This window comes from Rhinopithecus bieti, unplaced genomic scaffold, assembly GCF_001698545.2.
Source record: "Rhinopithecus bieti isolate Rb0 unplaced genomic scaffold, ASM169854v2 scaffold_62034, whole genome shotgun sequence".
In the NCBI taxonomy this organism is placed as follows: domain Eukaryota; kingdom Metazoa; phylum Chordata; class Mammalia; order Primates; family Cercopithecidae; genus Rhinopithecus; species Rhinopithecus bieti.
In genome coordinates this window covers 418,458-431,653 of record NW_016823752.1, presented here as the reverse complement: position 1 = coordinate 431,653, position 13,196 = coordinate 418,458, and the positions used below count along the sequence as shown (strand labels likewise).

The following is a 13,196-nucleotide window of genomic DNA, read 5'->3' as shown; positions in this document are numbered from 1 at the left end:
CCACCCACCCGTGCAGCCATCCCTCCCAGCACTCAGCGTGACTGTGCTCAGCCTCAGGACTCTAGCTTTGCAGACGTCCCTCCGAGCTCAGTGAGACCAGCCCTGTGCTTTCCTATTGCAGGTGCGAGTCCTGACAGTGTCTGTGATCCGCTCTGCACTTTGTTGTTGCAGGTGTACCTCCTTATACTGAGTGTGACCACGCTCAGCCTCTTACTCGCCCCGGTGCTGTGGAGAGCTGCAATCATGAGGTGTGTGCCCAGACCAGAGAGACGGTCCAGCCTCTGATGCACGGAGATGATGGACCTTGGAAGGGAAGCGTCTGTGGGGAGTGTGCACTTAAATGGCCAGCAGCAGCTGCTTCTGGGAAGCTCGCACCTTGGCAACAGAACAGCTCTCTAGCAAAGTGTCGGTGCAATCATGTTATCCTGGCTTTTACAGAATATTCTTGTCCTATTTTAGAATTTTCCAGAGTAGTTTATTTGCAGTCAGTTGATTATGTGCGGTAGACCCGGGACGCTGCATTTTACCAATCGCCTTGAATGTGTTGCCTGGATGTGCCTTTTTTTTTCCTGAAATTAATTATTATTAATTTTCTATTGTGAGTTCATCAGTTCGTAGTTTTTTTAGTAAAGAAGCAAAATTAAAAGGCATTTAAAATGTGCAGTGCTGGGCGCGGTGGCTCACGCCTGTAATCCCAGCACTTTGGGAGTCTGAGGTGGGCGAATCACGAGATCAGGAGATCGAGACCATCCTGGCTAACATGGTGAAACCCCGTCTCTACGAAAAATATAAAAATTAGCCAGGCATGGTGGCGGGTGCCTGTAGTCCCAGCTACTCCGGCGGCTGAGGCAGGAGAATGGCGTGAACCCGGGAGGCGGAGCTTACAGTGAGCTGAGTTCGCACCACTGCACTCCAACCTGGGCGACACAGCAAGACTCCGTCTCAAAAAAAAAAAAAAAAAGTACAACTTAAGAATTATAATCTGTTGGTCAAATATTTGTTATTAAACATTTCTGTAATGTGAAGTTGTAATCCTGGCAGTGAGCTTGGAAGCTTACTTTTGATTCTTAAAGCCTTTTTTTTTTTTTAGTAAAAGGCGAAAGATTTATTCAAAGCCTATGTTTTCTAAAATGAGGCAAATGCAGATGTCTGTTTGCCTTTTATTGTAACTATGTTAAATGAAATAATTTCATGTCAATTTCTATTAGTTATTTCACTTAAAATATTTGGTTTTAAATCACAAGAATATGTATTCTTTAATAAAGATAATTTATGATCAGAGTATAATTAATTGAAATTTATTAAAATCTTTGTATTAATTTTTTGTGTTGAGTTAATCTTTACACAAAATTTCAGCCAATTTTTTTTTTACTAAGATGATTTCTATATTAACATGCTATTCTCCAAGACACCAAATTAATGCAGTGTTAATTGATAAGTTATAACTTTTGATATTTAAACGTCTATTTTGGTGATTATGTGCCCCATTTTAGAAAACCACACAGGTGAAGATCTGAGCCTCACAAGGACTTTCCTAAGGGGCATCGTGCGCATCTGTTTTGTGCTGCTGTAATAGAATGCCTGAAACTGGGTCATTTATAAAGAAAACAAACTTATTTCTTGAAATTCTGGAGGCTGGGGACAAGATGGAGGTGCTTCGCAGGTCAGGCCTGCTCTCTGCTTCCAGGATGGCACCTGGAACGCTGGGTCCTCCAGAAGGAGGAAGGCTGGGTGCTAACGTGGTGGAAGAGCAGGAGAGCAAACCCACTCCCTGGGCCCCTGTGTGGCAGCACTGATTCACGAGGGCAGATTCCTCTTGTGACCTAAACACCTCCCTTCAGGCCTCACCTCCCAGCGCTTGCACTGCACATCGAGGGGACAGAAGCATTTGAACTGTAGCAGGTACCTTATTAGGCTTTTTCAATTGCATGAATTTTTTTAATTGACAGATAAAATTCAACATATTTATTGTGTACAACATAGCAAGTACTTTAAGCCAGGGTTTTCCTGTGTCAGCTTTAAGAGCCTAACAATTTGACCAAAATACTTGAGATAGAGAAGGTAAAAATGCCAGGTGTAATTACATATTGCACATATAAATTATGGATTACAGTAGTATAAATTAAAACATTTTGAAGTAAGTTGTATCTAGTCTGGGCAACAAAGCGAGAGTCTGTCTCCAAGAAAAAAGAACAATAAATAAATAAAATAAAAAGTATCATTAATACACTGTCAGGGATGTATGAAAAGATAGTACATCCATAAAATAAAAACAGAATACTATGAAAATAAATAATCAAGAAAAAATCTCTTTGAAATGAAAACAAAAAAAAAAAGGATTACCAAAATAAAAACACTTGGGAGAGATGGACGAGACTGGAACCTAGGAGCTTGGCCAGTGCTCCTAAGACCTGCGGACTTCCCAGGTTGCTTCTGGCAGCTCTGTCCCTGGTGTCTTTGGTTCTCTGTTTCTGGACCCTCTTTTGGACAGCCTGGTTTGATCCTCTAATTTTCTTACATTTTCCCTGCCATTTTCCATTTGTTTGTCTTGGTCATATGGGCACCACAGTTACCCACCCACACAGTAAATGAAAGAAGTCCCTTACAAGCCACATCATCACAAAATTTCAGAACACTGAATAAAGTTCTAAATAGCTTTCAGAAAGAAACAAAATCAGCTCTCAGGCAAAGGGACAGAGATAAAAAGACCTTGGGCTTCTCAACAACACGAAAGCAGTAGAGTGAAGCTGTTGAGATGCCCAAGGAAAATGAATTCCACCTAGGATCCGATACCTGGAGAATGAGCCATGAAGAGCATGATAAAGATGTCTTCAGAGTCACAAGCCCTTCCTCTGGAAGTTGCTGTAGAAAATGTTTCAAAACCAAGACAGATGGCCTGGGGTCCAGCACACACAGCACCACCCTGAGGGGATTCCAAGGAGAGTTCTGGGATAAGAGCTGCCCACCTGGGTAGAGAGCAGCTGGTCAGCTTGGAGGGGCCTGAGGAAGGGAGCTCTCCAGGAAACAAAAGCACTGGTCCTCCACCTACACAGGTGTGTGTGTGTGCATGTGTGTGTGCACAGGTATGTGCAGGTGTATGTACAGATGTGTGTGTACAGGTATGTAGGTGTGTGCAGGTGTGCGTGCAGGTGTGCATGGGTAGACGTGTGCACAGGTGGGTGTGTGCAGATGTGTGTAGGTGTGCATCTGCAGATGGGCATGTGTGCACAGGTGTGTGGATGTGTGGGGGTGTGCAGATGCGTGGAGGGGGTATGTTGTAGTGGCACATGCATAGGTGTTGCATGCGTGGGTGTGTGCAAGTGTGTTTGCAAAGGTGTGTCCAGGTTTTGTAGGTGTGTATGCCAGGTTGTAATGTCCCTCATGTGGTGAGGGTTGTGCGTGGTGTGTGTGCGTGGGTGTGTAGATGGGGGGTGGAGGTGTGTGTACATGGTGTGTGTGCAGGTATGCAGGCATGTGTCCAGGGATAAATGTCCCATGTGTGAGTCTTGGTAGGTGTATGTAATGCAGAGCACACATGAAGGTCGTGTGTGTAAGATGTGTTGCAGCCTCTGCATGTGTGGGGCCCCCCCCCCCTGAGGAATTTGCAGCCTTCCACTAGAAGAACTAGGGGTTGCCCCACGGCTGTTTCCTTGGTTTCCCAGTGGGCGGGGGCACATAGATGGCTCACAGCCCAGGGCAATGATCAGGCTGGCGAATCCTGGACAGGGTCAGACATGAGCCTCAGGGCCATCTGCCACTGCAAAGCAAGTTTCCCATGTGAGGGACCCCAGGCACACAAATGGACAACCAGGCATTTGCTGTTGCTGCTGGCCCGGAACCCTGTCATAGAATAAAAAGAGCATGGATTCTGCACAGTTGTCCTCCAATTACATGTTTCCGTTGATTGAATTGAGTGATCCAGGCAGGTGAGAATAATGGCACAGAGAGAGTGGGCCCAAAGAAACAGAGTTGGGAGTGGTTGCTGTGCTGGTGACCCTTGAAGGATGGTTCAGAGCTTGTTCTCAAACAAGTCAACCTAATCAGTGGACGACACACATTCAATTGGAAGATTAGACTGCCATTAGGGAAGTTGGGAACAGAATAGATGGTGAGGGTGCACCGTTCATGAAGACTTGGGTTCCATTTCACCTACTTCCCACTCGTGTTGGTGTGTATGCTGATGATGCATAAAGTAGCTTCTCACTGGAGGCAGTCAAGAAAGTCTGAAGCCACCGGGTGTTAATGGTCACTGGGGAAGAGGCCCAAATGGCAGCGGCAGGAAACTGAGGCTGCCCAGCATGGTCCAGTGACCAGAGGGCTGTGAAATGAAGTCCTGAGAACCAGGGCTGGGGGTGCCTTGAGGGAGGGGACGAGGCTGTGGCTCTCTTTCTCGTGGGTGTGTAACTGGAGTCTTTCCTTTCACATCTAACCAGAATTATTCCATGATCTATAATAAGTTAAGTGTGGTCCAGAGAAAACAGACCCAAGACCTAGAAGGCAAGGGGATGGTACAAGGGCGTGAGGACATAATTGAACAAGGATAACATGTAGCTGTTGTCATGTGAAAGGATTAAAAAAAGGCGTCACTGGCAGGCGCGGTGGCTCACGCCTGTAATCCAGCACTTGGGAGTCCAAGGGATGCGGACACGAGGTCAGGAGAGAGGACCATCCTGGCTAACATGGTGAAAACCCATCTCTACTAAAATAACAAGAAATTGGCTGGGCGTGGTGGCACGCCCTGTAGCACAGCCGGCTCGGAGCCTGGGCAGGAGAACGCTTGAACCTGGAGACAAGAGGGCAGGAGTCCAAGGAATCAGTGGCAGTGTACTCCAGCCGGGAGACAGAGGTGAGACTCTGTCTCAAAAAAAAAAAAAAGGGGGGGGGGGTGGGGGGAAGGGGAGTGTCACTATTTCAAATTTAAAGGTTGTTAAAGGGAGATCATTGTATCACTGAAGTGTCTCCGCTGCTTCGGTGGTCTGGGATGAGACATGCCTACGAGCCAATGTGTCCACAAACCGATGTGTCCGAGCAGGTGTCACCTGCACCCTGTGGGAAAAGAGCACATTTCTGGGGGGCTTTGTCTCTAAGCCCATGCTCACTTCGGATGTCAGTGTCGGCTTGCACCCCCTGAACACGTGCAGGTCTGGACAGGGTTGCGCAGGTTTTGAGATGGGCATTTCCTCCCCCAGCATCTCAGGGTGCGTTCTTGGCAGCCCCAGCCCCAGGAAAAACCGAGTTCCCTGTGTTCCTGGTGTTTGTTTTACAAAAGTCTAAGTAGCAGGAACATTTGCAGACTCAGCTGAGAGGGTGAAAGGGAAGGCAGGCATGCAATGTAGGCAAAAGCTGGGAGGGGCTGGACAAAGCTTCTCAGACTTCAGATTTGGGATGGGAGGGTGAGAGGAGGACCCAGCAGCCAGGACGTGGTAGCCTCACAGAGGGTAGGGGCTCAGGATGCTGGCCACTGCTGCCATATCCCGGGCACACGGAGACAGCCCAAGGACAGATAGATAGGCCCCACGGGCCTGTGAGTGGGTGGTGTACAGAAAGTGAGCTCTGCTGCAGAAGTCAAAGGGCACTTCCTACCCAGCTGAACTGCAGCCAAGACCCCGCTGCTCACCAAGACATGGCCTCGTGAGTCAGTCCTGGGTGCTGGGGCTGACTAGCATGACGGTTTGCAAGGGAGGAAATGGTAGCCATGGAGGTCCAGCTGTTCACTCAAGGCTGATCAACGGGACAGTGACATTCACAGAGAGAGCCCTGTAATAGGGCAGCCTGCCTTTCACACACTGAAAGCTGACTTCAGAGGCTGTTTTCTTCACTGTATCCATGGACAGCTTTGAGCTGGTGTTGGTCATTGCCATCTTCCCTCAACACTTTAATTGAAATGTGAAGATTCACATTTAATTGAAATGTGAAGTTACAGAATAAGAGGTCAGAGGCACCCTGGGGACTGCATGGGCACATCATCCGTGGGTAAGGCTCTGGGCCAGGGTTCACATCTGGAAAACCTGCATTCAGGAGTCTGTTTCTCACTCGAGGGGAATGTGGTGGCTCCAGAGATGTTCACTGCTCTTTGTTCTCAGAAGGGCTGCTCTGAGTCTCATGAGGGGAGTGAAGGGTCAAGGTGTGTGAATGGCAGTGAGAGCCCCCTACATGGACAGGGCCTTCTGTCCAGAGTGGCAGAGAAGAGTTTGTTCCTGGAAGGGCTCCATACCTGGAGCTGCAAGGCTGGGGCCCAGGCACGATACAGTAACAAGCTTCATCACGGCTCCCTCTGCTCAGGCTGTCACTGGTTCATGGTCACACAACCAGGAAGGAGTGTCAAGCACCCACCATGTAATGGCCACTTCACGTCCCTCCTATCCTGCCCTCGGTTTTAGAAGCTCAGTTGCAGACCACAGAATCCCCACTAGCAGGTGGAAGCAGACTGAGACTTACTCAGGGATAAAGACCAATGGTCTCCCCACCTGGGCTGAGAGGCAGTGGACGTCACTGCCAGAGATGATGCGGCAGGAGAGGTGCCCAAGCATGAGCAACACTGGCACTGGGCCCCAGGAACTTCTCTACAGTCCACACAATGTCCAAAGGCTTTCCGGGAGCCCCAGGCCACTCCCGTGTGGCTGCATCTCTTGTTGGCCAATTCTGCCCCCCAAGCTTCATGCAGGTAAAGCAGTGTGTGGAACCCAGGTCACAGGTGAAGGCCCAGCTGTGAGGGTCTCTGGCAAGTAATGGTGATCATACTGCCTGAGCGTTGTGGTGCAGAGGGGATCTGAGGACAGGCAGACTAGGTTTGGATGGATTTGATATGCCAACCTGCCTGGAACTGTTAGAAGAAACTTCGTTCTACATTCAAAACAAGGTGGATGAGGGGGAAACATCCAGGGCCCCAGTGTGGTGTTATGCAGAATCCATGTGGTGTGGTTCTACTCTGTCTGTGGTGAGACCATGTATGTGTTTGCAGAGGGGTTGTAGGGCTGCTCTGCCTCCCTGCCTGAGCAGACCCCAGGACAAGTAATCTGGGGAGTGGTCCCAGAAACACTGACAGTGAGGCTGGTGAGGGCCCCGGTGTGGCATAGGTTCCCCGGTTGTGGGAGCTGAGCCCCTTTCCCTCCCGGGAGTCCTGGTGCCAGGCTCCACAAGGCAAAGATGCTCCGTATGCCTGCAGGTAGTCCCACAATGAGCTCCGGCTGCCAAATGCACCTCCCCTCCAAGGGCTCTGCTGCCTCCCAGAGGCTCGCTTTGTTTGTGGCACTGCAAACAGAATCCTGTTAAAAAGCAGTTAGAAGGCGGCACCACTCTCGTCACTCTTGAAAGCCAGCGGGTGGACCAAGTCTCCACCTTGAAATCCCAGTCACTGTGCTCGAAATTAACGTGTTGTCCAGTGACCTGCTTCGGGGATTGCCATGCTGAGAGGTGTGGGTTCTTTAGGCAAATACAAGCAAGCAAGTCTCAAGGAATTTGTTTCTAGAACATTGGAGGGACCCAAACATGTACCACATTAGGCTTTTTAAACTTGCATTCTACCCAGGGCTAGGTCAGTGAAGAAGGGCTTTGAATACTGAGGAAGCTCTCGGCTCCTCATTAGTCACTGAGATGACATTGTTACCGTGGGAACAAGTCTGGGCCTTATCTCACTGCATCCAACCCTGCCCAGTTACACCTCACTCCCACACTGCAAGCAGGGGCTTTAAACTGTAAATTTGTCAATGTCATTCCCTGAGATGACACAGGGGCCAATCATGGGTGGTATGAGCAACAAAATGCACAATGGCCGTGCTCATTGCAAACTACAGAACAACATAAATGCATGCAAGTTCACACGCTGTCATCATTGACCGTGTCAACATGTAAACGGAAGAGGGACCAACTGCTCTTCCCTGCAGGAAAACCTTGATGGATAAATGCCTGAGGAAAGGGGGAAACAGAAAATCACCACGAGGCAAAGTCCATCAAACTGATTGCTGCCGACAAGACCCCCATGGATGCCAAAATCAGAGAAGTTCCAGGAGAATCAGGATTTGGTCACCCAGTGTCTCCAGGACAAGTATCCACTACAGAGGAAGGATGGTGATTTGACCAGGAGACTCGGCTGACACCACCTGGACCTGTAGTTGGACACATCAGCTCAGGAGCCACTGAGAGACAGGATGCTTACCTCCACAGGATGCTTGCCAAATGGACTGGACTTCATTACAGTCCTGAGAACACGAGCCAGCAAAATCCATGCCCAGGCCCCAGGACAAGGATGGTTAGGGCTGACATAGGGTCTAGCTCTGTCACTCAGGCTGGAGTTCAGTGGCACAATCATGACTCACTGCAGCCTCCAACTCCTGGGCTCAAGCAATCCTCCTCACTCAAATAGCTGGGACCACAGGTGTACACCACCACGCCCAGGTTTGATTTTATTTTTTGTAGAGGTGAGACCTCATTGTGTTGCCCAGGCTGGTCTTGAACTCCTGGGCTCAAGCGATCCTCCTGTCTTGCCCTCCCAAAATTGTGGGATTACAGGCATGGGCTACAGTGTCACACTGGGTGCTGGGTTTAAATATCTGTGTCATGGCCATGCCAGACGTGGATATGAGGGAACCGGAGAGGATTCTGTGGGAACTCTGGGTACTATTTCTGCAACTTTTTAGTAAATCTCAAATTCATTCAAAACAAAAAGTTAAAAACAACAACAACAGAGAGCCATCCACTCACCCCAAACTCTTCCTCAGCTCTCACTCACTCTAAAGATAAATGTCAGAGTCCTCCATCAGACTTAAAGACCTTCTCGCCAGTTCCCTCCAGTCCACATGACCCCAGCTGTCTCTCTCCACTCATCCCTGAGATCTTAAACCCACAACACTTCCTTGGATCAGCTCTCCTGACAACAACATTGCCAGGTCTCTCTCTGTGGCATTTTTGTAGCTCCTAACACCTCCTCCGCAGCACTTACCATGTCTGCAGTTAACTCAGAGCCTGAGAGACCCACCCCTTAGATCATCCACACAGACCCACAAGTGTTCCCCTCAGCCCCTCCCCTCAGCCCCACAGACCCTTTCCACAGACCGAGAGACACTTCCCACAGACCCCTCCCACAGATCCACAGACCCAAAGCAGTCCCCTCAGACCCACAGACCTTCCCCAACCCACGGACACTTCCCATAGATCCACAGACCTTCCCCTCCCTTCAAATCCTCCTCTCCCTTCAGATGCTCCCCTCAGACCCGCAGAACCTCCCCTCAGACTATCCTCAGATCCTCCCTTCATACTCACAGACCTTTCCATCAGACCCTCCTCTTAGACCCTCGGACCATCCCATCAGTCCTCAGACCCTCCCCTCAGACCCACAGACCCTCCCCTCAGAGCCTCAGACCGTCCCCTCAGACGAAGAGACCCTCCCAACAGATTCATAGACAATCCCCTCAGACCCTCCTCTCAGACCCACAGACCCTCCCAACAGACCCACAGAAGCACCCATCAGATCCTCCCCTCAGACCCTCTTCTCAGACCTACAGACTGTCCCCTCAGACCTTCCTCTGAGAACCACAGACCCTCCCCTCAGACTCACAAACACTCATCTTAGACCCTCAGATGCTCTTCTCAGACCCACAGACCCTCCTCTCAGACCCACAGTCCCTCATCTCAGATTGACAGACCCTCCTTTCACACCCTCAGACCCTTCCTTCAGACCCACAAAACCTCCTGTTAGCCCAGAGACTACCCTCAGACCCACAGACAATCCCCTAAGACCCTCAGACCCTCCTCTCAGACCCAGAGACCCTGCTGTCAGATCCACAGACCATCCCCTCAGACCCTCACCTCAGACCCACGGACCCTCTTCTCAGACCCTCAGACCCTCCTCTCAGACCCTCAAAACCTCCCCTCACACCCTCAGACCCTCCCCTGAGACCCACAGAACCTCCCCGCAGACCCTCATCTGAGATGCACAGACCCTCCTCTCAGACACTCAGAACCTCTTCTCATACCATCAGACCATCCCCTCCGACCCACAGACTCTCCCCTCAGACCCTCCTCTCAGACCTGCATACCCTCCCCTCAGACCCACAGATCCACCCCTCAGACCCTCAGACCTTTCTCTCAGACCCACAGAACCTGCCCTCAGACCCACAGACCCTCCCCTCAGACCGTTAGACCCTCCCCTCAGACCTTCCCCTGAGACCCACAGACCCTCCCCTCAGAACATGAGAGTCTCTTCTCGGACCCTCCCCTCAGATCCTAAGACACTCACCTCAGACCCTCAGACCCTCTTCTCAGACCCTCAGACCCGGAGACGCGCCCATCAGACCACCGACCCACCCTTCACACCCAGGCAACCTCCCATCAGATCCTCACACCCTCCCTTCACACCCACAGATCCTCACCTCACACCCTCAGACCCTCTTCTCAGACCATCAGACCCTCAGACCCTATTCTCAGACCCACCCTCAGACCCTCCCCTCAGACACACAGACCCTTCCCTCAGATCCTCCCTTCAGAACCTAAGACACTTTTCTCAGACCCTACCTTCAGATGCTAAAATGCTCGCCTCAGACCTTTAGACCCTCTTCTCTGACCCAAAGACCCACAGATGCTCCCCTCAAACCCTCAGACCCTCCCCTCAGACCCTCAGATCCTCTTCTCCAACCCTCAGACCCTCCACTCAGACACACAGTCCCACCCCTCAGACCCACGGACCCTCCTTTCAGACCCACGGACCCTCCTTTCAGACCCACACACCCTCCCATCAGATCCTCATACCTTCCCCTCACACCTACAGACCCTCACCTTAGACCCTCAGACCCTCCTCTCAGACCCATAGACCCTCCTCTGAGACCCTCCCCTCAGACATAGAGACCCTCCTCTCAGACACACAGACATTCCCCTCAGACCCACAGACCCTCCTCTTAGACCCTGTGACCCTCCTCACAGACCCTCAGACCCTCCCCTCTGACCTTCCCCTCAGACCCACAGACCCTCCTCTGAGACCCTCCCCTCAGACACACAGACCCTCCTGTCACACACACAGACCCTCCTCTCAGACACACAGACCCTACCCGCAAACACACAGACCCTCCCCTCAGAGGCACAGACCCTCCTCTCAGACACACAGACATTCCCCTCAGACCCACAGACCCTCCTCTTAGACACTCCCACCCTCCCCACAGGCCTTCAGACCCTCTCCTCTGACCTTCCCCTCAGACTCTCAGACCTTCCTCCTGGATCCTCAAACCCTCTCCTCAGACCCTCAGACCCTCCCCTTAGACTGACAGACTCTTCCCTCAGACCCTCTTCTCAGATCCACAGATCCTTTCCTCAGACCCACAAACCCTACCCTCAGACCCTGCTTTCAAACCAAGAGACCTTCAAAAGGGACCCACAGATCCTTCCCTCAGATCCTTCTCTCAGACCCACAGATACTCCCAACAGACCCACAGATGCTCCCCTCAGAACCTTCCCTCAGACTCACAGACCCTACACTCAAACCACCCCCTCACACCCTCAGACTTTCCCCTTGGACACTCAGATGCTCCTCTCAGACCCTCCCAAGAGACCCACAGATCCTTCCCTCAGACCCTCCTTTAAGTCCCTCAGACCCTCCTGTCAGACCCTCCTCTCAGACCCACAGACCTTCCTCTGAGACTCTCCCCTAAGACCCTCCCCTCAGACCCAGAGACCCTCCCCTCCACACTCAGATGCTACTCAAACCCACAGATCCTCCTCTCAGACCCATAGTCCCTCCCCTCAGGCCCACAGACCCTCCTCTCACACCCTCAGACCCTCTTCTCAGACCCACAGACTCTCCTCTCAGACCCAGAGACCCTACCCTCAGACTCACATACCATCCCCTCAGACCCTCAGTCCCTCAACTCAGACCAACAGACCCTCCCCTCAGACCTTCAGAACCTCTTCTCAAACCCTGAGACCCTCCCCTCAGACCCTCAGACCCTCTTCTCAGATCCTCCTGTCAGACACAGAGACCCTCCCCTCAGACCCTTTCCTCAGACCCTCCCACCATCTTCTCAGACCTTCAGACCCTCCCCTCAGACCCTCAGACCCTCTTCTCAGATCCTCCTGTCAGACACAGAGACCCTCCCCTCAGACCCTCCCACCATCTTCTCAGACCTTCAGACCCTCCCCTCAGACCTTCAGATCCTCTAGTCATACCCCAGACCCTTCCTTCAGACCCACAGATTCTCCCCCTAAACCCATGGACTATCTCCTCAGACCCTCAGATCCTCCTCTCAGACCCGCAAACCCTCCCCTCAGACCCAGAGACCCTGCTCTCAGACCCTCCCCTCATACCCTCAGACTCTCCCCTCATACTCTTAACCCTTCTCTCAGACCCAAACACCCTCCTCTCTGACCCTCAGATTCTTCTCAGATTGTCAAAACCCTCCCCGCAGACCCCCCACTGAGATACAAAGACCTGTCAGAGCCTCAGAACCCCCCTGAGATAGACACTCCCCTCAGAACCAGAGACCCTCCCCTCAGACCCTCTTCTCAGACCCTGAGACCCTCCCCTCAGACCCTCAGACTCTCAGACCCTCCCTGCAGACCCAGAGACCCTCCTCTCTAACCCTTTCCTCAGATCCTCAGACTCTCCCCTCAGACCCTCCCGTCATACCCTCAGACCTTCCCCTCAGACCCTCAATCCTCCTCTCAGAAGCAAACACCCTCCTCTCTGACCCTCAGACTCTCTTCTCATGACCCTCAGACCCTCCCCTCAGACCCTCAGACGCCCCCCATGGAGATACACAGACCCTCCCATCAGACCCTCAGAAGCCCCCTGAGATACACACACCCTCCCCTCAGACCCTCAGATCCTCCCTTCATACCATCATAATCTCTTCTCAGACCATGAGACCCTCCCCTCAGGCCTTCAGACCCTCACTTTAGACCCAGAGACCCTCCCCTCAGACCCTCTACTCATACCCTCAGACTCTTCCTTCCGACACACAGATTCTCCCCTCAGACCACAGACCCTTCCCTTAGACCTTCCCCTCAGACTCCCAGACCCTTCCCTTAGACCCACATACTCTCCCCTCAGAAGCACAGACCCTCCCCTCAGACACACAGATCCTCCCCTTAGACCCTCTTCTCAGACCCACAGACCCTCCCGAGAGACCCACAGCCTCTCCCCTCAGAGCCTCCTCTCAGACCTTCAGACCCACCTCTCCCACCCGCAGACCCACCCCTCCCACCCTCAGACC

At 51.8% G+C, this 13,196-nt stretch overlaps 1 protein-coding gene across 1 annotated transcript in view; it reads left to right on the top strand.

Moving 5' to 3' along the window:
- Positions 1-663, top strand: part of SLC9D1 (solute carrier family 9 member D1) — a 65,704-nt gene extending 65,041 nt beyond the window's left edge. Inside the window, 1 exon segment of the mRNA XM_017861812.1 lies at positions 172-663. Coding sequence (XP_017717301.1) covers positions 172-285 — 114 coding nt within the window. The 3' untranslated portion in view covers positions 286-663.
- Positions 664-13,196: the final 12,533 nt, after the last annotated feature.